Below are 26,664 nucleotides of genomic sequence, written 5' to 3'. Positions count from 1 at the left end.
CTCAGTTCTCATTGTCCGCCATGTTCAGAGAGTCCGGTTTTATCCCATGCTTTTTTGTTTTGGTTTTTCTTATAAAGGAACATGTGAATACCTTTGTTAAGGTGCAAGGGGATTATTTTCCTGTACTCGATACAGATCATATTTCTTTTTTATTGATTTTATTGAGATATACATTTTTTCTCTGCTCCCCTTTCCTCTCCCTTCCCCTTTTCTCCCCTCCCCTTCAACCCTCTCCTATGGTTCCCATGCTCCCAATTTACTCAGGAGATCTTGTCTTTTTCTATTTCCCATGTAGATTGGATCCATGTATGTCTCTCTTAGGTCTTCATTGTTTTCTAGGTTCTCTGGGATTGTGAATTGTAGGCTGGTTTTCTTTGTTTTATGTCTAAAAACCACTTATGGGTGAGTACATATGATATTTGTCTTTCTGGGTCTGGGTTACCTCACTCAATATGATGTTTTATAAATCCACCCATTTGCCTTCAAATTTTAAGATGACATTAATTTTTTCTGCTATGTAGTATTCCGTTGTATAAATATACCACATTTTCCTTATCCATTCTTCAGTTGAGGAGAATTTAGATTGTTTCACGGTTCTGGTTATGACAAACAATGCTGCTATGAACATAGTTGAGCATGTCCTTGTAGTACGATTGAACATTCTTTGGGTATATACACAAAAGTGGTATTGCTGGGTATTGAGGAAGGTTGCTTCCTACTTTCCTGAGAAATTGCCACACTGATATCCAAAGGGATTATACCAGTTTGCACTCCCACCAGCATTGCAGGAGTGTTCCCTTTACCCCACATCCTCTCCAGCAGAAGTTGCCATTAGTGTCTTTGATCTTGGCCATTCTGACAGGTGTGAGATGGAATCTCAGAGTTGTTTTGATTTGCGTTTCTCAGATGGCTAAGGATGTGGGGATTTCATTAAGTGTCTTACAGCCATTTTAGATTCCTCTGCCGAGAGTTCTCTGTTTAGGTCTGTACTCCATTTTTTTTTTGTTGGGTTATTTGTTTTTTTGATGACCAATTTCTTGAGTTCTTTGTATATTTTGGAGATCAGTTCTCTGTCTGATGTGGTGCTGGTGAAGATCTTTTTCCATTCTGTAGGCTACCATTTTGTCTTGTTGACCACGTCTTTGTTTAAAGAAGCTTTTCAGTTTCAGGAGGTCCTATTTATTAATTGTTTCTCTCAGTGTCTGTGCTGCTGGGGTTATATTTAGGAAGTGGTCTCCTGTGCCAATATGTTCAAGTGTACTTCCCACTTTCTCTTCTATGAGGTTCAGTATGGTTGGCTTTATGTTGAGGTCTTTGATCTACTTGGACTTGAGTTTTGTGCATGACAATAGATATGAACCTATTTTCATTCTTCTACATGTTGATATTCAGTTATGCCAGCACCATTTGTTAAATATGCTTTTTTCCATTTTATATTTTTTACTTTGTTTTCAAAAATCAGGTATTTGTAAGTATGTGGATTAATATCTGAGTCTTTGATTCAGTTCCATTGACCCTGCTGTCTGTTTTTATGCCAATACCAGGCTGTTTTCAGTATTATAGCTCTGTAGTAGATTTAAAGTCAGAAATTGTGATGCCTCCAGGAGTTCCTTTATTGTACTGGATTGTTTTTGCTATCCTGTTTTTTTTTCTTTTCTATGTGAAGTTGAGAACTGTTCTTTTGAGTTCTGTGAAGCAGATCATATTTCTTAAGTTAGTTATAGAAATAACTAAAAAGAAGAAGAGTTCTTTAAATATTTAGCAAGAATAGATTATATAAGGCTTAATACTAAAACTAGTATTTTGGAAAGTGAGTATAGTGACCATAGTGGTCACAAAGACATGGAATGCAGTTCCTCTTTGAGAAAGATCTTGCTGTTAAACCAATTCAATACAGGATATAGTTTGCAGTTTCTACCTAATACTTCTTTCGGGGCTATCTCAATTGCAGAAAGATACTTTGCTAGTTCACAGCATCCTTTTGCAGCCCATACTAGGTAAATCATTGGCTATTTTGGCTGGGTACAATATGCTTTTATTTGGCAGTGCTTCAAACGGACACATATCAGGGTATATATCCATTAGGAGGATCTCAGTTAGTGCAGGCTGTGGTGGATCTGTCTTCCAATCATCTGTTTCTTTGTCCCACTCTGTTTCTGTCTCCTTGTGATGATTAATCTTAACTGTCTACTTGATTGGATTAAAACTCCTTAGGAGATTAGTGATGTGCACCTCTGGCGTCCTGGAAATAGGCCTATAAAGGTATTTGAAGAAAGGATTAGATCATGAGGGCTATTGCCTAATGAATAGATTAATCCATTGGTTTGTTCTCTATATGATGGCATTATTGGGGATGGTGAAAAGTAGGAAGTTCAGGGACTAGATCTTGCTCAGGTTAATTCCTTTGTGTTTCCTTTTTCCCATGAAATGCACAACTGTCTGACATAAACTTCTATCATCATGATTTTCTGCTGTGTGTGTGTGGGGCATGGACCAGAGGCTATGTTCTCTGAAATTTGGCATTAAGTCCATCCCTCAACTCTGCTTTGGGTTATAGTAATGCAAAAGTAAGTTATGTAGCCCATCCTCTCGCCTGTATCTATCGACTCCTCAAAACTAGCTAGCATCCTGAAGATGTCTTGGGTTTGTTTCTTGCACAACTTTTTCTTAAATAATTCAAGAGATGAAGTGATCCTCTGTGGGTTACTGGTGAGGTGGGTCAGAAGATTCATGCTACAGTGCATTCACACGAGAGGAAGATGTTTAATCAGTTCATAAACTGAGTGACTGCCACAATACATTATTTTTTATGGTAGAATAAGTTATGAAAGTGTTAGAAGTGCCAAGATAATAAAGCAGAGACAGGTGAAGAACGTGGTGATGCTATGAGAAGACTATCTTTGCTGGACACAAGGCTGCATAGTAGGCAGCAGTTAGAAATCAAACCATTGTTAACTAATTTAAGATTAGTTATGGCTATAGACAGCAGAGAAAACCACAGGAAAAGAATTTATTTCTCTTTCACATTAAATGATTATAGTTCTGTCATAATCAGTTCTGAGATTCCGCATGGTCTCTTCCTGCTTATCTATCAATCAAAATTCTGTTATCTATAGAGTGAAGCCCTGTCCTTAGGATCTAAAAAAAGCTGCTGGACTTCTAGTCAACACGGCCAAATTAAAGATGGTAGGATGCAGGGCGAGATAAAGAGAGGCATACCATGTCATTTTAAAGAAGTTTGCTTCTAATCATGTGTCAGTGGTTATAAATAGACCACAGGGCCCTACAAACTCATCAGGGTGGTTGCAAGATATAACCTTTAAATGAGGCAGTGACATTCACATCTTAAAATAATTGTTTTCAAATTGCACTTGAAATGTAATCTACTGTTTCATATGATAAAAATATAAAAGTTAAAACATGGTGTTTTAAACCAGAAAGCGGCAACAAGACATTCCTTGAAATTACAGAGAAATTATATGTGTGTTGAATGTCAAAGGACTGTAGTTCTGTCCCATGGGAGATCATTACTAATCATCTAAGATGTATGAAATGTTTTTCATGTACCAGGCACTATGGAACACTTTGTCTCAGCCATTGTATTTGACAGAGCTTATGACATCATTTTAGTGAATGACCTATTATAGCAGATAAAGAAATGAAGGTTTTACAAGGTGAAGAAAATTGATCAGAGTCCCCAAACTCATGCCCTTCTAGAAAACTCATGCCCTTCTGCCTTCCACTTACACTGTAGTGTTCATTGAAGGTCCACAGGAGAAATATCACATGGGGAAACCTGAAGGTCAGGGCAGATGTAAAAGTCAGGGTGGACTGTGAGACTCAGCCAGCTCCTTTAACTATGAGAGAAAAATATACAAAGTCAAGGAGCAAAGAATTCCAAAGATGGAAGCAGGCAGGTGGCATGTAAACATTGTCTCTAGGAGGAAGGGACCTAGAAGAATCACTGGAGGAAAACCACAGAGGGAAATGTCAGTCAGGTTCAGGAGAAAGATTTCTGAAGGGGAAAAGGGTTAAAATTATCCACAGCACAGAGTTTTACAAAAGCAGGAAAAAAGCCAATGGTGTGAGTAGTAGAAGGTTCTGTATTGATTATAGTTAGAGCGTGAAACATGTATGGCAACTATAATGCTGCTAACAGTTGGCAAGAGAGAGAATAAGAAGGGAATGCTATGGACCAGGTGCATCTCCCAGAACTTGCTTGCATCAGGATGCAGCCCTGTGTCATCACTATTCTGCCCATCTATGTTAAGGGTGGGAACAGTGAGCAGTGAGACCCCTGCCCTGGGTCACACTGCTCTTCAGTGGCAGAGCTGACTGCTGAATTCCTGCTTATGACTCTAGGAAAATGAATGCATTTTTTTGTTGTGATTGTTGTTTCTCTGCTTGTCTTTCTTTTTTGGTGTAGGATGTTGACCTCAGGGTCTAGTGAGGCATATAGACTATCACTCAGCTGTGCTCCAACTAAAGGCTTCTTATTTTTTGTAAAAGGATGGAAAAACCCATAGATTTCCCCCCGAGCTATATTAATATTGGGTGCATTTTCATTGGAAATATTAAATGTATTTAACAATCACTTATTCTTCCCTTAAATAAAGTGTCTTGAGAAATATATTTTGATCTATTTTCCTGTATCAGTCTTTCAAGCCATGTAAGTATTATTTTTTTAAATAATTTAAGTGAAATTCTAAATTCTTTTGGAAAATATTACATTTTTGTGAGTAAGTTTGTGATACATTCTGGATCACAGTAAATGTCTCTGGAAATAAAGAAGGTATTCTATCTTTAGCACAAAACATTTTATCAACTCTCTACCACAACAGTGCTCTTTTGTGTTTTGAATTCCTTCATGCCTACAGATTGCTTAACTGAATGTCATTGGGACATCTAGAACTTATTTACACATATTTGAAAGTCCCCCCCACCCCCCATCTCCTACACAGTCATGCTGATAGGAGAAACCCACCATGTGTATATAGCGGGCATGATACAGCAAGGGTAGTTATTGGAATCTGAGGTTCATAGATTGCTACTCTGCATCCCTAGCCCTTCTTGGACAACCAGATCAACACCATAATATACTTTCAAAAGACTGGTAAGAGCTTCTTAAAATCTTTGCATCATGAACATTGCAGATATATATAATATGATTGAGTTAAAAGTAAGAAGCTAAAGTTTCTTTTAAAACTGTATCTATTAAATTTGGTAGTAATTAAAATCAGAGAATTTGAAGACAATTGGTTTTTCTCGTTGCCTTACCAATTAATGGAATCATAAGTAGGGAGAAAGTGTCTTTATACACAGACCTAAAAAGGCAAAGATATCAAAACAAGAAAAATCAATAAAGATTGATTGGGAAATAAAGTGATATCAAAAGGAAAGTACTTTGGAATACCTTCAGTACCAATATTTTGATTATGTCATGGACTTGTGTTGGCTTTTACTATGCTCTCAATGTTAAGTTGCTAGCTGATTGGGAAGCTGTATTACATTGTATGGCAACAGCAACACTGGTATCCACAGCCGAGCGCTTACTGGATGAGGCTCACGTTAGGAGCTCCCTGTGTTTATTTTTACTTAATTCTTACAGAAGTCCTAAGAATTAAGTTACCTGGTTTGTTTTTGGATAAAGGAGCCATTTTCATCATGTTTTAATAATGACTCCACTGTAACCCATGGGTCGGTGTAATGTGTAGAGGCTCCCCGGGTGAGGCGGTTTCTCTTTCAGTCCTTTCGTATTTACAAAATACCTCTAAGCAGTGTTATTCTGTTAGCTTGGAAGTTTTATTTTTTTATATGCTTCTTTTAATACTTCATTATATACCTTGAAAACTACAAGTAAAACATTTTCTCATGTCATCTTGTTTTATGTCTTGCTATCTCACTTTTGAAATCTCATCTGTTTCAGATGTAGGTCACTTTCTGTCCCCTAACATGGCTGACTGAGAGACAAGGGATTGCCAGAGGGGTGTTCAGTTACATCTTCAGCTCCTGATTTACATTAAAACCCATGTTTTCTGGTCCTTAATTGCTAACACAACACCTGTGCTTCTTACCTTTCCTTGGGGTAAATACACACTATCCACTCACTCAGCAACAAAGAACATCTACTAAGCACGGGTACCGGGCTGATAACCCAAAGTGTCAATCTTTTATTAACTACTGATCTTCCATGAATCAGTTAAGTTCCATGAACTTTAGCACCTTTACTTATAAAATGATCATTAAAAAGTCTCAGACCTCATAGGATATCTGTGAACATTTTGTGAGATAGCATTTAAGTCCCTAGCAAATACTCTACACACAATAGCGACCTAATCAATATTATTTTCCCTTTTCTTTGGAATAAACAAATGAAGTTTAGCAAAAACCTCTAATTGATCCAAATTTGTATATGTGTATGTTTATCATTTATATAAGTTTCCTTTTCCTGTCATTATTATTTTTACCCTGGAGTAGAAAAGCAAATTCTAAGAATCACCATTTCCACTGGAATTTTGTTTTGCATGAAGACACGTGCATTTGTAAACAATTAGGCTGATACATGTGAACTTGCAGGGGAATCAAGTCACACTAGGATGATCTTTGATCTGGGTTTTACTTAAACACAGTAGTTCCCATGCATCTTAAAGCCAGGATTAGCCAGCATGTTCTCGAAGCCTCAGAAGCATTCTAGGAAACAAAAGTCAGGCAATCTTCTAGAAAATTTAAGTCTGACTCTGAACAGCATTATTTCCATTGGCACAGTTAATAAATTGGTAAAACCAGACATCAATATAGAGATCACGTATTAACTTTGATTTATTCTTTATTTTTATTTATGTGCATGTGTGTTTTGCCTGTATATATGTCTGTGTATCATGCGCATGCCTGGTACCTTCTGAGGCCAGAGAAGGGGGTCAGAGTCATAGGAACTGGTGTTACAGATGTTTGTGAGCCACCATATGGGTGGTGGGAATTGAACCTAGGCCTTCTGGGAGAGTGACTGGTGTGCCCTTAACCTCTTAGCCATCTCTCTCCAGCCCTACCTTAGATATTTTATTAAGATAAATATTATTTGCTAAGAACTTTGGTAATTGACCATGTTGCAATCCCTGCACTGGAAGCTGTGTGTGATGACTTTGGAAATCTTAACAGTGCCAATGAAGTTTTATCCTTCGGTGAGCTCTTCTCAACTTTAAAGCTGTTCTTCAAAACAACATGCATTACTTTCATAGCTAGGACTAAACATGAAGAAACTAAGTGTAACATCTATGAATAGCCTATATAGTTTGATGGGCCCATAGTTAAACTTTGACTAGCAGCGGTTTAAGAAAACTATTCATTTGAGTTTAATTCTCCTGGGTGGGAACCATGTTACAAACAAAATCTTCGCTGGCCCTGGTGCTGTAATTCATCATGTGTTGAGTGAGCATGTCTAAGATAAGCTTCAGGAACAAAAGAAAAGACAGCCTGACCCCGGCTTTTGGCAGGCAGGTGCAAGTGCAAATCCTTGCATGTGTGCTGGTCAGCAAGGCCTTTAATCTTCCCGGCACTCATTTTTCTTTGTTGTCTCATTAACATAATTTTCTGGACACTGCATGAGAAACACAGCAGATGAAACACTGAATACCAAGAGCAGCCTCATAAAGCTCACTAAATGGCATGTCTATGTTTTATATGTAGAGTGAAATCTGGTCTCTGGTTGAGTGTTTGAGTTGGCCAGCATGTCAGAGCGTAGCTGCCAAGAAGCTCTGATCTCGAGTAGGGAAGCTTTCCCTATCTTTCCTCATGCCTGGGCCCCTTACACACAACACTTTGATGACGACTTCTCTCCTGTGTTTCTAAAATAGATTATATTTTGTGTTGTGCCTTCAAAGTGAAAAAAAGAGAGAAGACTACAGTGCTTAACACCTGTCACTGTGCAGACACTGAGGTTCTTGACATAGAAGTCTCTGAATCTACATGAGTGCACCACTACACATTTAACAAACATGTGTTGACCTTTGGAAGTGAGAAGCACTATTTTAGGTGCTAGGAACACACAGGGAACAAAACTGAGAAGTTTTCATTGTTCGTGTGATGATGTCCCAAGTGGGGAGCCAGATGCTAAAGGATTTGCTGTCTGCTATCAATGTAGGGTAACAAGTACTACACAGAAGTCCAAGGTGAGAAGGGATATACAGCAGGAGGTTCCTCAGGACCTGTGATGCCAGGAAGAGTCACTTGTGTTGGACACTGATACTCTCATGACGTCACATAAAATACCTGCTGTACAATCTGAGTTGCTGAAAGCTTAGAGAAAGGAGAAATATCTGGGGGAAAACTTGTGGAAAGAATTCCAGACTGAGCATGTAGGACCATCGGCACTCATCCTATTCCAATTAAAAATCTCTCTTCTCCCTTCCCTATGTGTGTGTATGTGTGTAGGCTTCTGTGTGTATGTAGGACCTTAGGCACTAAACCTGCTTCAATTAAAAATCTCTCCTCTCCATCTCCACACTTGTGTGTATGTGTGTGTGCGCGTGCGTGGGGTGTGTGTAGACTCCTGTGTATAAGTGTGTTCATAAACATAATGGTACATATATGGACGTCAGAAGACAATCTTGGCTGCCAGAAACAATATTGAGAAATTGATTTGGCAGGTAGACAGCTTACCACATCTTCCCTGTGGAGAAATGGTTCTTACCATTGGGCGCCTCTTTCAAATTCGTCTGTGGATATGCCATATTTGTGTCATCTGAATATGTAATTACATCAAAACTTAGATCTTGGATTCTGATCAGTGCCTTGAAATTTCTGATACACTTTATTTAAGGAAGGGTAGTATTAATTTTTTTTTTATGTAGGAGGACATAGCACAAGGGAAAGAGAAGCCATATAGTAATGATGAATGCAGACACAACCTAGTTGCTCAATGTATGCAAAGTCAAAATTGTGTGTTATTGAGTTCTCCCAGGCTGTTGAGATGACATTGGAATTTTCTTGAACCATTGTGTACCTATAGATTGGGATAATACTGATTTTCCCATTATAATCATTATAAACAACTGTCACCCCAAAAGAGAATAATCCATACTCTTGGTATTTCTCATCACCAAAGGGGCAAATTCATCTAGGATGGAAACAAAATAGCTGTGTCCTTATGTTGGTCTCCAGAAAGAAGACCAGAGAATGCAAAACCTAGGAGTGATTCTTCACCAGTTGCTATCTGAGAACAGTTTCATGTGCAGCCTCAGCTTAGTACCTTACTCTTTCCTATCCTTTTCTTTACATACCTTGATGCCATTTGCGAAAGTATCATCTTCCTGAGCCTATGCCCTTGTTTGTGATGCCACTTGTGAAACATTTCCTCCCTAAGATGACACACCAGGTTGACAGTAGAGTGTGTGTCTCCCACTGCATAGAACAGTGCATACCATGCATCAGATGCTTAAGAAGGTAAATGAATGGGAGTGCTCCTGTGTGCATGGGAGCAAGCACAGAGCCTGAGAACAGATAGATGGAGCCAGAATGGCCTTGGCAGGTGAATCTGTTCAGTTGTAGATGTCTTGGCAAACTTTTGGTGGGATAATCCGTTACTTTTCTCCAACTCGATATCAGGAAGAGAGATTACTAATTCTACATTATTTATTTTAAAAGCAGTATCTTAAGAGTCTTTCATCACAGAGGAAATGCAATAATATTTGCTTGGTGAGAAAGGGAAAGCATGTCTGCTTCAGCCATAAGCAGTGCCAGATGCTAAAGAGAATTTAGAACTGAGGGTGTCTGTTGTGAGCGTCAATACATCCCCATTTCTTTTGGAGAAAGATTATCCAGCAGAGTAGTTTTGGTCCTTGGTGGGATAGAGATCATTATACGTTTAGATTTATAAAATAGTCCATGGAAAGAACCTAGATGCTTCCTTTTGACCAGAGGGAAAGCACTATAATTACAGGTGACATTCTACTATCCTCCTCCCCTCAAGGAAATTACAATATTAGGATCCAGAGTTCTCTTTCCCTTTGATCAGGGGCCAGCAAATGGTGACCAAGTGAGAATGGTTTCTCTAGAAATTTTTCTAAATTCATGTACCCTTTGGAGCTATATGTGTAACTAACCAGATGGCTGACAAATGCTGCAGCAATGCGTGGTTTTTAAGTTTTTATTTTAGGTAAAAATTATGACTTCTAGCACTGAAATAGTCTTAACAGCAGCAATTAGTTTTTAATAAGACAACAAAAGAAAATTATTAGAGAAAAGTTGCTAAAGGTTGAAAATAACAAATTCACAGATTAACTGTTCTCCTGTTAGCAAGTGCTAACGGAAGGCTTTGGATAGAGCTAAAGGCTAAACCATTTCCTTTTCAAAATTTGTGCCTATTGCCTGCCTTGTTCTATGCTTGGGGAAGACAATGGAAACAAGAAAGATCGTAGTGGGAGGAGCAGAGTGACATATAAGACAAGAGCATTGGTGTCAAGTTCATTTAGAATAAATGGAATTATTGACAAAGGATTAGACATTACTGACCCCGGGTCCATAGATGAGAATCAGAGATGAGTGTGTCTAAGACTTGGTGGTAGGCACTCTTTGAGCTTTTGTTCAATACATAAAAGTATACATATGCGTTTCTTCATTCTTATTCCGCGATCCATAAAGTTAAAATATCTTGATTCAAAGTCTTCAGTGATCTAGATTTGACCTGCTTTTCTGGTCTTTTGAGCCTCTATTTCCATGTTACTTATAAGATTAAAAAAATCCCACAGTACCAAGAGGAGTAATATACAGGAAGTATTGCCCGGCACAGATCTGTGAACTGAATCTAACTGTAATCCTCTATGGGGCAATGCTATACTTACCCACATTTCACAGGTGAGAGGTTCAGAACTGTTCTGAGGTCCCCTGGTCAGTGATGACTTGTGTCCCATGCTTGGTGACCATTCCTGGCACTCTCTTCTCTTGCTCTCCAACAAGGGCTTCCCTAAAGCTCTTTTACCTGCTAAGTAAGTTTTCATAGATCTAAAAGGACACCGTTTCCACATTCTTAGTGTAGCCGAATCACTGTAATTCTTTCACTGCGAATATCTGTGCTCTTGTGACATTATGAGCTGTCAGGAGAATGTCACTGTGCTGGTCAGTTTTCATCAACTTGGCAAAAACTAGAATCATCTGGGAAGTAACAAACTTCAGTTGGGGAGATGCCTCCATTATATTGTCCTGTAGCTAAGTCTGTGCAGCATTTTCTTGATTGTGTATTGACATCACAGGGCTCAGTCCACTATGAGCAGTACCTGCCCTGAACAGGTGGTCCTGGGAGGTATAAGAAAGTTAATTGAACGTGAGCCCGAAAGCAAGCCAGTTATCAGTGTTCTCCTGTGGTGGCGACCTTGAGTTACCTCCGTGGTGGACTGTAATCAGGATGTGTGCGCCAAATAAACAATTTTCTCCCCAAGTTGCTATTGGTCATAGGGTTTATCAGAGCAACAGAGAAGTGAAGTAGGGCAGCAACCCACCAGCAAGAGGGCACGGCCAGACCACGAGGCTGGTTGAAAATTCAGGTGCAGGGACTCCATCGCGGAGCCCCCTGAACAGAAAGTACAGTTTTACATGTGCCCCAGACGGTGTGGTGTGCAGCAACATACAAGAGCTATAGGTTAGAAGTCCCTTTTTGAACCTTCTTCACTTTGCATCCTTGTTATTTATATGCCAGAGTTATACTCTCAGGAAGAATGAAAGGTTTTTGGCATCAGGTACACATCACCCTCGTGTATCCGTAGGTATAAAGGTCAGAAGATGTGTGTCTTTCGTGATGTAACTGCACATCCATCCAGAAAGTTGGCCCACTCTAGGTCAAAATGTACTGTTATTTGCAATAGTTTCTCCACTTCTTAGTAGATTCATTTTGAATAATTGTTGTATTTGTACTCACAATTTTCATAAATTCAGCTTATGACAATGTTGAAAATGTTAACTGTACATGAAACAAATCCTTTATCTTTTTGCATAGCTTTCGGTATATTCCCAGCCCCTTGCACTACACCTTTCACTCACCGCCTGTGCACAAATATAGTAAAGGTTTGTAGGAAAAAATCCATGCTTAGAAAGTAGAAATACTCAAAGCTGATGACGACAGTCAATCGCATGGGAAACACTTGCGATTTGTTTATCAGTAATCAGGACAGTCCCCGTCTTCCAGAAACAGTGGAAGGGAATTCTGTTTTGACAACTATTTAGTAACAAGCTCTATCTCAGAGCTACTTTTGTTTAACAGCAGAAATTGAGTCACTCAGATGCTCCCTTGTCTGACTGCTGACCACACACGGACACCGAGGACTCGCCACTGAAATGACTGACTTTCCCAAATGATCACTGTGTTTTCCACTTCTTTATTTAGACACTGTGTTTGCATGTGTTTGTACCTCTGAATGTTCTCCGCAAGTGTGGCCAACTGATCCCTGAGACTGGCAGATGCCAGGTCCCTTCAACCAGCTTCTCATTGCTGTACAATCTGGCTTGGCTTTTCCTTCCTTTCACAGAATACATAATTGGACTGCATGCACGAAAGGAAAAGAGGGCAAACACATATAGGTGGCAATTTTTCACTTCCTCTGATCCCATTTTAGCTGTCAGTGTAACCTCTTGTGAAGTTCCAAATGTAAAAATTGTCAAAACAAATTCTTTGGAGATGAAAAATACCCAACTCAGTGAAGAATCTGCTTCATCTCCTTTTAGATTCCCCCTCCCAACCTGCGTCTGTGTGTGTGTTCGCATATGCATGTGGGTGTATGCGTGTGTGTGCCTATGCATGTGCGTGCATGTGTGTGTGAGTGTATGCGCGCGTGCGTGTGCCTGTGTTGTTTTAGTAACAGACTCTCTTCCCACTTCAGTCTTTGATTTGCTCACTCCCTTATGTGATGAATCAATGCTTCCAGAACAGGGGCTTCTGAGTGACTGCGGGAACAATTACTTCCAAATGACCTCCTGTATCTTAGCGGGGAACATTGAGACCACACCCAAGGTAAAAGGAAACCTTTGCTTAATGCTTTCGGAAACTTTTAAAGGCATCGTGTTCCTGGTATATGCCAGAGGGTGTGAGGGTAAAGCTACTCGGGTGCCGATAAATTTGTCTGTGAATCGAGATGAGATGCTATCTCCAGTTAGAGAAACGGGCAACCGATAAAAGCAAAACTGTTGTTCATTGGGTAAAGAAAATGCTAAGGATGTGCTTGGCATAGAGTTAATGCTAGAATTCTTGTGATTCCTTTTCTTAGTAAGAGGCTAGTGGCCCTCTGCGCTGCCGGGGTCAATTTGGGGGTGGGAGCGGGGAGAGAACTTTTAGGGAAATAGGGGAAACAAAAGCCCCCAGCCTGAAGCTGAGCAAAGGCGCACACAGCCTGTAAGGGAGTGGCGAGAGCCATTTCTCACGTGACTAGCCTGTGTGTGGTGAGATGGGGTCAGTCTTACCGATCTCGGGTATTTCAAGCCAAATTTAGGATACTATCTTAATCCATTTAGTTCTTATTTCTATTATTTCCCAGTGATCAGATGTTTAAATGGCATTGGCAGCTGAAAGAGTTAATTGGCAATTAAGAAGTGAATGCCATTAACTCGCATCTGCTTCTGCTTTGTTGGAAAATGATTTTTTTTTGTCACCATAGCGATTCATTTTGGGGCTCTGTTGGATCTGCCACGCAGTATGTAGTAAATGGTAAATGGCTTTTTTTTTTTCACCTGAACAAGGGATTCAGCAGTGTCTTTTCAAGTGAACCCTAGATTTCTGGTAAGATACAGGTGATAGGCAAAGATGCTGAAAAGAACCCCATGCTAATTTTGCTGTACTCTCTTGACAGGAAATAACAAAGGGTTGCCCTTTCCTAATACTGGCCATGTGTATATGGACAGGAATTAATCCTTGAATTAGTTCTATTCAGTAGCAACCCAGGGAGATAAGCCTATATACATATACATACATATATACATATATATGAGATTTATATACATGATATATATATATGATTCAAATATATATATTTGAAACATCATATATTTGTTCAACTAAATTAAGGAAGTGGAATTGTCTTCCTACATTGGTGAAAAAAAATGACTTAGGGTTCAGAGGTTCCTGTGGGGAGACAAAGTTGAAGACGACTATCTTGCTTCTGTTGGGTTTCTTCCTTTTTCATCTTGTAGTCTTGTTTAGGAACCTCTGTGTGGTTGCGTGATAAGAGCCCATCTTGCTCATTCGTGCACCAGCTTCTCTTTTTACTTGGTTCTTGTTTTATTCACTAAAATTATAGTTTCCAACTTTTAAGAAGTCTATAGGTTGTGAAGTAGCATTTGTAGAATTCTGCACTTCAGAGAACCAAGACAAGTTGAGCTGGACAGTGGTGCAAGGCAGTTGGAGAAGTAAGTTTTGATCACTAAATATGTTTTAGAAGTTATGGCTACTTGCTGTTTATCATCTATGGATTTTGTAACCCTGGGGGATTTATACCAAAATCTTTCATACAGAATGGTTTATTTTCCTTTGGATAGAATTCAGGCAGACCAAGTTATTTCATGGGAAAAATGAGGGTAGGTATAAACAACTGGAAGTCAGGTCACCCTTTCTTGATTCTTATCAAACTACTGTTTGTCTAAATGAGAAGGTAGGATGATTGTTTGAATAAATATAGCTACAAGTAGCAATGTAAGAGAGGACGGGTTTATTCTGGCTTGTGGTTCCCGTGCGTCGTTCAGCACGCTCACAGAGGCATGGCCGGCTGGAGTGCGAGACAGCCTGCTAAACTGTACTCTCATTCAGGAAACAGAGAGAGACACGGATGCTGCTGCTGGTCTGGCTTCCTTTAGCTTTCCTTTTGTTTGGAACCCAGTCCTTTGGATGCTGCTGCCCACATTCAGGCGCATTCCTTCCCTATCAGCTAAGCCTTTCAAGAGGCTCTCATAGCTACACCAGCAGTGTCTTCTCAGAGATTTCGAAATGCTCTCCAACTGATACCTCAGCTCAGCCACTGAGTATCTTAGTGATATTCCCTACCAACCACTCTCCATTCCAGAAGGTCACTGACAAGACATGGAAGCGGAGAAAGTCCATAGCATTGTGTGTTGTTGATTAGCTTAAGACATTTTCCTGGCCTTATAATGAATCTAACCTTTCTTCCCGCTCAGGAAAACAGTGACTTACGGCTTTCTGAGGATGAGCTACTGCTTGGGAACTCTGACCCAACTATGTTAGTGGCTAATAACAAATAATTCTTAATTTTAATTTTATATTTTGTTCATATTATTTCCCCTCCCCAACTCCTTCCAGATAATTCCCCTTCCAACACACACATCTTTATAAACTTTCTCTTCAAAAAAAAAAAAAGAGAAAAGAAAAGGAAGGAAGGAGAAAAGAAAGAATAAAATCCTATTTATTGGTGAGAATGGGGCACAAAGTCATCCACTATCACTGTGCTATTCCTTTCAGATCATCTTCTCAAGGTCAATGTCCAGACTTCCTAGTCATCCAGAATTCCTATACTATTATTTTTTTTTGTGAGAACATGTCTTACTTTTTAAAAGTAAAATATAGAATTTAAAAATGACCAAATCGAGCGCATGCACAGTTAGGACCGAAGATTCAGATGCTTGGGCAGTTCCTCTAAAAGAGGTGTTAAATCCATGTGTTTAACAGACAAGTGTCAGAAAGGATGCATGGCAGGAGTTCAGATGGAGCCTGGCTTTCTACTGAAAATTAGAACATCCAGCTCACACAAATCATGGTTTCACAGAAGGCAAGGTAGGGGTAGTTTTCCTCCAGGATGGTTAGCTTGTCAACCTTCCCAAGTTATGACTGAGTGACTCTTTCCAGTCTTCCTCAAATGTCTTTAAATTTTCCCACTAAATTTTGAATTTTTTTAAAAAATGTTGTATCTATGTCTATATGCCCATGTGGTTTGTGCAAATGTGAGCATTGGTACCTTGGAGTCTAGACGAGGGTGTTGGTTGCCCTGGAGCGGGAGTTCCAGGTGGTTGTGAACTGGGAATCCTAACTCAGATCTACTCTGAAGTTAAAACCTTTGGTTTTAAACTCTGTCTTCAAACTACTTAAAACTATTTGGTCCCTTAATTTAGTGAATGGATTCTCATTTCTTGTAATTATTTAGATAAAAAGTTTTACACACATTTCAAATCTATCCTATTTCTTATCGTTCGCCTCCAATTACATACTTTCCTAAAAAAATAAATCTAGAATTTAATACTTCCTATCATTATTACATGACAGTAATTATATTCATTCATTGTGAAATTGCCACTCCCTGAAGTTGATTAGACTTTGTTGAATAAGCAAAGGACAAGGCAGTGTGCCCAAGTAAGGGCCAACTGTAGTAGAAGCATCACAGAAGGATCCAAGAACATTAAGGAGAACAGATATGTGGGGTGGGGAGGGTACAAGGTGTGGGTCTAGGTGTGGGATTCAGGGATCTGAAAACACAGGTCCTTTAGCACTATGTGTATATCCTTTTCTGTTTGTGAGTAGTCTGCTGTTTCCTATTCACTGTTATAGCTTTCCTCCTGAGGCCACAGAGCTCGCCCTTTACTTTTAAGTAAATTCTGTATAAATGAATGAGAAGGCACACCCTTTAAGCAGGAACTGATATTCTGACATGCATCTTTCACTTTTCAGCATGAATACGTTGCCTATTGGAATTTTCTTGCATGTTTGTTGGTCGTGAGTCAATAATCCGAGCCTATTATTTTAGCACTAAGTGGATAGATGATGCATTTGAAGCAGAGCAGGTTCTGTCTTAGAATGGCCTCTCTGTACACAGTAGGACTCAGCGAGCTTGTGCTGAATAGCTTTTTAGGTTGCTGTTTTCTGCTGTCCCCCCACCCAGGGCAGACTGCTTTTCTTACTATGGGATTTGAAAAGGGGGTTTTCATGCACTATGAATCTTTTCATGTGGATTTTACTGGCATCAATACAAAATGACAGACAGCTTATCAAAGTGAATGAGATAAATATGGAACATGAAGAATAAAGCCAAGAACCCTTGACAAGGCTGAAAGTCTAATTTCTTACATATCTCATAGGTCTCTCCTGGAGATTCTGAAGCCAAACCTCTGATCTTCACATTTGTCCCCACTGTCAGAAGACTGCCAACCCACATTCAGGTGGCTGACACTTCCAAATTCCTTGTTAAAATTCCTGAGGAATCACGTGATAAGAGTCCAGAAAGTGTAAATAGGGTAGGATTATTTTTCTTCTTTTGAAAATTTGAATGACAATCTAAAATTATCTATGACAATGACTTGGAAATTTCATCAATGTGTATTTCCTCTGTTTAAAATAAGATGATTGTAAAATCTAAGGACGATTAAAAATATGCTTCTGAGGGCTGATTGTTTAGCTCTATAGTGGAACGTGAACTTAGCTTGAGCTACATGGGTTCCATCTCCAGGATTGCCATATGTATGTATATGTATGTAGTAATATATATATCCAAACAAATGTATAAAGCCTTATGTATCTTATCATGTGTCCCCAAGCATGTTGCCATCCCAGCCCTCCTAAATAAAGTCATGTGTCAAGAGCTTACCATAGCCAGAACACTTTCCAGTTTAATGGTTCCAAGTTCTCTCTCTCTCTCTCTCTCTCTCTCTCTCTCTCTCCTTTCTCCCCTCTCTCTTTGTATGTGTTGTGTGTGTGTATGCGTATGAGTGTATCATCTTATTTAATCATATTCAAGAAAGTTGATATTATCTTGTTTTGATTGTGGGCCTAACCTTTAAAGACTGAACCATTTCTCTATCTCAAAAGTTGATATTCTCACCTCATTTTATAAACAAAGAAAATAATAATGACTTCAACTGGCAGAGGATTAGGCTAAGAACATATTCCAAGGGGATAATAAGAGCTCATAGGAGTTACTAGTTGTTGAGAAGGCAATGAAAGTAAAGGCAGGAAGTTTATGGCGAGCCCCGAGGTAGTGGTAAATGCCATGAAAGAAGCTACATTGGAGTAAAAAAAAATATGAAGAAAGCCACAGAAAGCCACATCAGACAAGTTTTATCCATGTCATTTAGACTATATCAGTGTTCAGAGCAGCCAAACAGTGTGGGCTGGGAATATACTTACCTCTTCAATTCTGCTGTATGTGATCAATTTTTGACTTCTGCCTCTATAGATGTAAGACATACATGTTAGCATATGTTAAACTGACCACAATAGTTGAACTTGTTAGTATCTAGTGACTTACCTTTTGTCTTTTGAACTAGTTTGAGCTTTCTAGAAAAGTAGTGCTAAAAAGAGGACCAATCATAGAACAGTTACTAAAACAAGGAAACTGGCATTGGGTCTTTTAAGCACCTTCTGGCCATGGCTGTTATTTTAGAAAAATAAATTTGATAGTTTAATAAAACTATATTAACTCAGGTCTTGTAAATATTTTGAATAGTCATAGGAAAATGTATGGAATATTGAAAATTCCCAGTTCTAAATGACAGTTCAAAAATGAAATAATATGCTGAAAAAAACCCACTTTATATTAAATTTGTCTACATTTTTATCCATGAGCACGCACATCTTGTCAATGTTGGCATTAGTCTAGGCCAGAGGTGGTCTAGACTGGGTGTCTTCCTCAATTGCTTTTCAGCCATATCTTTTGAGACGGGATCTCTCACTGGTGTGGCTAGAGAGGCCAACTGACTGTTTAGCAAGCCCCTAAGCTAAAGTGGTGGTGTAATAGACCTGTGTACGCCACTTAACTTTTTCCCTTGTGGGTGCTAAGGTCTGAAATCGAAGTCTTCACACTCCTGTAGTTCTCATTTAACCCACAGACAGCTCCCCAGCAGCTGCACCTTAAAAGCAGCCCCATTCACGAGCGTTTGCCGATTAGCTTAGATTGTTTATTCTGATAATTGATATACTTTGTGTCAATGTTACCTTTCCTTTCAAAGTTTAAAAATTTATTTTATTTTGGCATTTTAAAATAGGATTCTCCCCCAACACCGTTGTTAGTAAAGGATATGCTGGTTTCCTGACAATTAACTAAAACCTTATTCAATCGATGTGACAGCCACTTGGTGAATATCTTCACTGATCATCTTTCTTGGTCTGTCCATCCTGGTTCCGTTCCCCTCTCCCTTCCTCATGATTTACTGGGAATCAGTAAACTTTACTTGTTGATGTTAAGTCTGAACTCGAAGTCTTTTGGACTTGAGGCAGTACAAAGAGATGAGCTAGTCAAAGGAAGTGTATTTCAGGCCCTTTCTCTCAGGTAAGCTTGGTATTTTAATGTATTAAAAAATCTTTCAATGAGTGGGTTAAACTTTTTAGCATATTTTAGCAAAAAGATGCATGCATCACCCCCATGTCAACATTTTTATCTTCCTGTATTTGTTGCAGTTTGAGCACAGTGATCATATGACCTTCAGCTGTGAGAGCAAGCAGGAGAGAGACCAGAGGCTATTGGCTTCTGCCTCAGAGGGAAGTGGAAGGAATTCACAAGGAAAGAAACTGGATACAAACGACCCACTAGGAATGCAGAAAGGTGACCTCTTCAAAGCAGAATATGTTTTTATTGTGGATTCTGATGGGGAAGATGAAGCTACAAGCAGACAAAGTGAACAAGGCCCCCCAGGGGGAGTAGGCAACATAGCTACCCGGCCCAAGTCCTTGGCTATTTCTTCTAGTCTGGCCTCTGATGTGGTACGTCCCAAAGTACATGAGGCTGATCTCAAGACCTCATCACATCCTGAAATTCCTCATGCAATGGCCCCTCAGCAAAAGCATGCACAGGTAGGTTTCGTCTGAGTGCCATTTTCAATGTCTTTTGTTGTGAGTGTCTGCAAACATCTTCCTGTTTAAAGAATATATGACTCTCAAAGCTATATTAAAACCTCCAAATCCCAAGATCACAAATAATCACAGTGTAAATAAGCATTGAGAAGTTGATAAGACTGAAAATTATACTGTGAATCAGTTGGACAGAAAATATAACACATTTAGCTAGAGTAGATTTGGGGAAATACCTTTTGCTTTTCAGCAATTCTTGTAGAAAGCTGACATTATAGAGGGTGTGTGGAGGACTGGGTACATCAAGAAGCACATTTCAAACATGAAATATCTAAGAAGCTTTAAATGTATCTTAGGAGTAAACACTATTTTTAAGTAGATAAAAGAGTAATAAGAGGATAGGCCAGGAAATAGGAGTATGTAAAGGAACGTAATTTCACCATGTGTGTCTTAATGAAAGTATCTATGTGTATGATTATGGAATATGCAAAGACAGAAATGACTTCAATGAAGCTGAGAAGAATATCCTACTCTGAAATTTATCTAAGGTGGAGAGCCATTAGTGTGGTAGGAGAAGACCCTTCTGTGATGGGAACAGAGTTTGAAGGAAGACACGGGAAGATTCTGATGTTGACTGGCTACCGAGTGTAACTGAAAGGCCAGGTGCCTCTGAAATGCAAGGTGTGGTTAGAAGGCCAGGGACACAGAGCCTGACTTTGAAGGAGGTGCAGAGAGAGGTCTCATTGCTTGGCAATGGAGAGTGAGCTGGTTCTGAGACCTCCTGTTTAGGTTCTATCAAACCAAACCCTATTACAAAGTGGCTTGAAAGACTTTTTTGTTGTTGTTGGTGAATTGGTCTTTTGTGATATTAGAATTTAGCAAGATTGTAGAGTAGGTCTTCCATGTTTATTGTCACTCATGTCTATGCCTGCAGCCGTCCGTAATGCCTGACGCTGTAATTTTTATTACTTCAAGCACCCAATGTTGTAGGAGGCCGCTTGTCTGTTTACGGCTGCTCAGCCCCGAAATAATGTCACAGAAGCCATATTATTATGTTATTGTCTTTACTCTGTCTCTTTAAAGACTTAGTTTTTTAAAAAACCATTTATTTCTTTTTATAACTCTCTATACTCTTTTTCCTCTCTCTCCCAAGCCTACGTACATTTATCCAACACTGTGACTCATTTAGAGTTCTTTTATGTCTGAATCTGTCCTTGTTGCATTTCTGTAATCCTTTTCTGACCAGGACGGCTTCTTAAAATGCTAAGTGCTTCTTAAAAACCTAAGCGGCATTACTATAAATAAGGCTGCTTTACCTTTTGGCTCCGCCCAATCCAACATGTCAGTGGAGGTCTGTTCATTGTCTCTGAGAGCCATTCTCTCTGCCCCAGATCCCGGGTTGGGTTGCAGCAGGTCTATGTTGCCATTAAGCATGTCGTAGCACTCTGCTCACAAATCCCATTTAAATGCACCATAGCCAGACCTCCCCAAAGAGTCAGAGTTCGTGCTGGAAGCAGGGCCCAGGAAGTTGCTGTTTCAAAACCACATGGCTTTTTTTCAACTACTGCTCAATCAGGAAGACCTCTCTTAAAGGAACTGTAGCATGCTGTCAGCAAGCAAAGTCTGTCTGGGAAAAATGCAGCTCAATTTCGTGTTTTAGTGTCTAGAATTCCATTCCTAGCCCCCTCAGGTTTTATGTGTATTTAGCTAGCACATGTTGAAGAGGCAATTTGTTGTAAGAGGTCTCTTATTTGTTTCCAAGCCACCTGGCAGCTCAGACTCTAAATAATCACACAGAAACTATATTATTTAAAACACTTCTTGGGCCATTAGCTCTAACTTTTTATTGGCTAACACATATCTTAATTTAACCAATTTCTAGTAATTTGTGTATCATTACATGGGTGTGGCTTACCGGGTAAAGTTCTGGCATCTGTCTCTGGTGGGGCTACATGGCTTCTCCCTGACTCTGCCTCCTTTCTTCCAGCATGCAGTTTAGTTTTCCCCATCTAGCTCTATTCTAGTGTATCAGGCCAAGTCAGTTTCTTTATTAACCAAGGGTATTCACAGCATACAGAGGGGAATCCCACATCAATCCATTATATTTCAATGCCTGTCAATAGTGAAAAATGCTCACTGGGGTATGGGAGGAGGGCCTACTAGTTTGTCCCAGTCACCCGGCTAGCTCACACCCAAAATAACCACACAGAACCTGTATTAATTAAATCACATATTGGCCCATTAGCTCTAACTTCTTAATGGCTAACTCTTACATCTTGATTTAACCCATTTCTATTAATCTGTGTATCACCATGAGGTCATGGCCTACCAGCAAAATTTCGATATGTCTGATTCTGGTGGCAGCAGCTCCATGGTATCTCCCTCTCCACCTTTCTTCTTTTAGCATTCTGTTCTGTCTTCTCTGCCTACCTAAGTTCTACCCTATTAATAGGCCAAGGCAGTTTTCTTTATTCGTTAACGAAGAAATGCAACACAGATGGAAGGACCTCCCACACCACTGGGGTATTGCTATTTTGGATCCAGGTCTAAAATATCACACACACACACACACACACATTTACACACCCCTTTTATCCTCTTAAAATTTATAAGGTTATGTTTTGTTTCTTCTGATTGTATGTTTGTTTTTATACTGTTGGCAGAGGTTTCTCTTTTGCCTGGTCCTGTAGCCGTTCAGGCCCAAAGAATTACACCAAGGCCTACATAAATTATAAACTGGTTGGCCTATTAGCTCAGGCTTTCTTATTAACTAACTTTTACATCTTACATTAACCCATAATTCTTGATGTGTTAGCCTGGTACCTTTTATCAGTGAGGCATTCTCATCTTGCTTTCTCTGTGCCTGGGTGATGACTGCAGACTGAGCCTTTACTCTTTCCAGAATTCTCCTGTTCTGGTCACCCTGCCTATAATTCCTGCTTGGCTATTGGCCAATAAGCATTTTATTAAACCAGTACAAGTGACAAATCTTTACAGAATATAAGATCATTGTCCCAGAGCAGTGTACTATGCCTGTTGTCCATGGAAGCTAGAGAGAGCACTAGATCTTCCGGAACTGGGGTTATAGATGATTTAAGCTGCCATGTGAATGTTGGAAATTGAACTCTTATCTTCTGCAGGAGCAGCCAGTGCTATTAACCACTGAACCTTCTCTTTAGCTCTAACATATTACTTTTTAAAAATTTATTCTCAGCGAGGTACTGTGTCAAAGTACTGTAGTAATGTACCTCAGGGTGTTCTCATAAGGCAGTAGACTCGGACATTGCTTTCTAGCCTCAGGAAAATTGATAGATAAGCAAAAGGAGTATCATGGATTTATGTTGACATGGAAGACAGTTGAATGTGGTCATTTTGATAAGAATATGTAGAATGATAAAAATAAATGTAAAGAATATATTTTTATGAAGAAATTTGGAGATTTTTATTTCTTCCTTTTCTGTTAATAGATCTATTTCCTTGAACTGATTATTTATTTTGTTTTTGTGTAATAAAATACAGAGAGGTCACAGTGCAGGGTGAATTTTACTTTGAAATACTTTTTATTCCTAGAAGATAGATGAAGTTACCTAAGTGTAAAACCAAATTGTAGAAACCAGCCTAGTTCATTAGTAGCTAAAGGTTATAGTTACAAATTATGGGGAGATACTGGATCCTGATGTCATGAAACTGATATCTGTTTTTATGTTTTGTTTCTTATGATGACACAGATCATGAAGTAAGTTAGCTGTTACTCACAGGTGTAAACAAACAAGAAAGGACCAGAGCAGTAATTAAGGCAGTAGTGGGAATTTGTAAAAATTTGACAATAAACCCAAGACTGGGTTGCCAAATACTAAGATCATTATTTTTTTTTTAGTTAGAATTTACAATCAATAAAGTGAATTTCTGATCTTTCTTATAAAGAAAGATGAATTCTTATATAGAACTGCCTGTAAGTTAGCATTACTGGTTAGTCAGAAACAAGGTAACCCTACATGGCTTCAACTCTTTACCCGGTCTTTGCCTTTCTATAGTCTAGACTCTTAATTTAGCCACCTGTTGCACTGTTTTTCTTCAACTCTTGTGAACTATCACTCAGTAAAACAGCTCACTCATTCTTTGCTGATCTCCTTGTTTCTCTCCTGAATGATGTCTTCCCAGAACCCACATTTTTTTTTTCCTTTTGGATACTGCTTAGCTTTAGCTAGACCACTTCCTGGAGATGAGCTAGTGATCTTTTGTTTTTGTGATTTTCTTTGATAGTTGATTTAAGAAAAATCTCTACCATTATTCCTTTCCACTTTTAACAATTAATTTTCTTTTTTTCTTAGTTAGATTGTAAATAGCATGAAATAAAGGTTTATCTCTTGTTAATACCTTTAGAGGAGTACTTTGTATAAAAGTGGGCTTCACTAAGGTATGGAGAAAACCTAAATATTGTTTTAAGTTCACATTGTGTTCCTCTCTGAAGTTCCTGTTCAGATACTAACCCCATGAAATTTTTTCAGTGCCCTCAGTGAGAGCAACTCTCCCCCTGTGCGAGTTTGATAATTCTTTAACACACAATTTTCAAATGAACACAGTACAGCATGTTTGGTTATTGTTCGGTACATGTGTTACCTCCCTTAACAGTTTGTAAAGTCCTTAAAGCTGTGGCTCATGTTGATTTCATTTGTAGTAAACATTTTGTTCCATATTGACTTAATGTATTCTGGAAAATACTAATATATACTTTGTGGTTTGACATACACCAAATATGTTCTTTGAAGTGTGTCTTAGGGTTTCTATTGCTATGAAGAGACACTATGAGCATGATAACTCTTATAAAGGCAAGCATCTAATTAGAGTGGCTTACAGTTTCAGAGGTTAATTCATTATCCTTGCGGTGGGACATGGCAGCATGCAGGCAGACATGACCCCAGAGAAGGAGCTGAGAATTCTACAGCTTGATCCACAGGCAACAGGAAGTGAATTGAGTGCCACACTGTGAATAGTTTGAACATAAGGGTACTCAAATCCCACCCCTACAGTGACACAGTTTTTCCAATCAAACAAAACCATCTCCGACTCCAACAAAACCATTCCCTTTGGAAGTCATTTTTTTTTTTCAAATCACCATATTCCACTGCCTGGCCCCCAAAGGTTTGTAACACATCATAATGAAAAAATGCATTTAGTCCAACTTCAAAAGCCCCCATAGTCTATAGCAATCTCTAACTTATTTAAAAGTCTAAAGTTCAAAATTTCGTCTGAGATTCATGTAATCTCTGAACTGTAATCCCCTGTAAAATCAAAGTCAAAAAGCAGATCATATAGTTCCAACATTTAATGGCAGAGAATATACATTACCATTTTAAAATGTAGGGAAGATAGCATACTGATGAAATACTGGACCAAAGCAAGACTGAAAACCACCAGGGTAAACTCCAAAGTCTATATTTCCATGTCTGATGTTAAAATGTTCTTCAAATCTTCAACTCCTTTTATCTTTGTTGCCTGAAACACACTTCTCTTTCTTGGGCTAATTCTACTGCCTGTTAGCAGCTATCCTTGGTAGGTATTCCAGGGCTCTGGAATCTCCATCAACTTGGGGTCTCCAAGGCAATCTTGGCTGCACCTTCACGGTTTCACACAATACTTCTGTTGGCCTCCATTCACCCCTGACACATGCCTGCCTCAGTGGCTTTCCTTAGTCATTAAGGGAAATTCTGTTACTCTTTTCTTATGTCCTTCACTCTAAAGTCAAACCAGGTAGCCAGCTGAAGCTGTCAAGTTCTGCTTCTTGCTGACACTGGAACATGTTCTACTTGTTCAATTATATCTTCACCAGCATTCTTTTCTTCATGGTTTCATTCAATGCCTAAGCTTGGCTGTCCTGAAACTGAAACTGTAGACCAGGCAGGCCTCAAACTCAGAGATTTGCCTGCCTCTTTTTCTGGAGTACTGAGATTAAAGGCATGTATCACCACACCCAGTTTTAAGCTTTTCTTTAATTCCTTTTTGCAAGTTGGAAACTTAGCTGGGTGGGATCTTTCCCTGAGGTAACTACCCCCTTTATTCCATTTCTTAATCTGTTTAGCTTCTTTTTCTTTTTCTTTTTTTTTGGATTTTTTCAAGACAGGGTTTCTCTGTAGCTTTTGGTTCCTGTCCTGGAACTAGACCAGGCTGGCCTCGAACTCACAGAGATCTGCCTGCCTCTGCCTCCTGAGTGCTGGGGTTAAAGGCGTGCGCCACCACTGCCCAGCCTGTTTAGCTTCTTCTTTTTTTTTTTTTTTTTTTCGAGACAGGGTTTCTCTGTGGCTTTGGAGCCTGTCCTGGAACTAGCTCTGTAGACCAGGCTGGTCTCAAACTCACGGAGATCCGCCTGCCTCTGCCTCCCAAGTGCTGGGATTAAAGGCGTGTGCCACCATCGCCCGGCAGCATTCTGTTTAGCTTCTTGAAGGCAGGATTTAGCTCCTGGTGCTCCTCTTTTCAAATTGTACTATTACTTTCTCAGCTTGCTTCTTTTCATTACAAATCCTCATAAGAATGACCACTCATAACCACATTATATATAGAGTCAATACTAGGCTGTTTTGAGATTATCTTTGCCAATGGAATTAATCCAAAAGTGTTCACTTTAGTCTCAGGTAGACTTTTTTGAAAAGGTCAAAAACCAGCCACATTCTTCAACAAAGTTCACAAGAATAATCTCTAGGCAACATACTAAAATAATTCTCCTCTGAAACTTCTTGAACCAGTCCCTCACAGTTCAAATCATTCTCAGCACCATGTCTTCCATGCTCCTACTAGGATGAGCCATTAAGTAGTGTTTAAAGCATTCCATGGCTTTCCTAACCCAAAGTACTAAAGTCCAAATTTCCAAACAAAAACATATTCAGGCCTGTAGCAAGGAGGCTGTTTGTTCA

The 26,664-nt window shown here is 39.3% G+C and overlaps 1 protein-coding gene across 16 annotated transcripts in view; it reads left to right on the top strand.

The window, feature by feature from the left end:
* The window catches only part of Mlip (muscular LMNA interacting protein), a 234,116-nt gene that overhangs the window by 75,176 nt on the left and 132,276 nt on the right, over nucleotides 1-26,664 (top strand). For 9 of the 16 annotated variants that reach the window (XM_057768681.1, XM_057768680.1, XM_057768676.1 and 6 more), the window contains exons 1-3: nucleotides 12,879-12,994; nucleotides 17,053-17,208; nucleotides 19,367-19,759. In XM_057768681.1, coding sequence (XP_057624664.1) covers nucleotides 12,899-12,994; nucleotides 17,053-17,208; nucleotides 19,367-19,759 — 645 coding nt within the window. In that variant the 5' untranslated portion in view covers nucleotides 12,879-12,898. Of the gene's footprint in view, nucleotides 1-12,878; nucleotides 12,995-17,052; nucleotides 17,209-19,366; nucleotides 19,760-26,664 lie in introns of those variants that run through there. The other 7 variants (XM_057768679.1, XM_057768677.1, XM_057768674.1 and 4 more) reach the window with 3 other exon arrangements.

The sequence above is a fragment of the Chionomys nivalis genome, chromosome 4 (assembly GCF_950005125.1).
Source record: "Chionomys nivalis chromosome 4, mChiNiv1.1, whole genome shotgun sequence".
In the NCBI taxonomy this organism is placed as follows: domain Eukaryota; kingdom Metazoa; phylum Chordata; class Mammalia; order Rodentia; family Cricetidae; genus Chionomys; species Chionomys nivalis.
The sequence above is the reverse complement of the archived record's forward strand: the minus strand, read 5'-3'. Positions and strand labels throughout refer to the sequence as shown.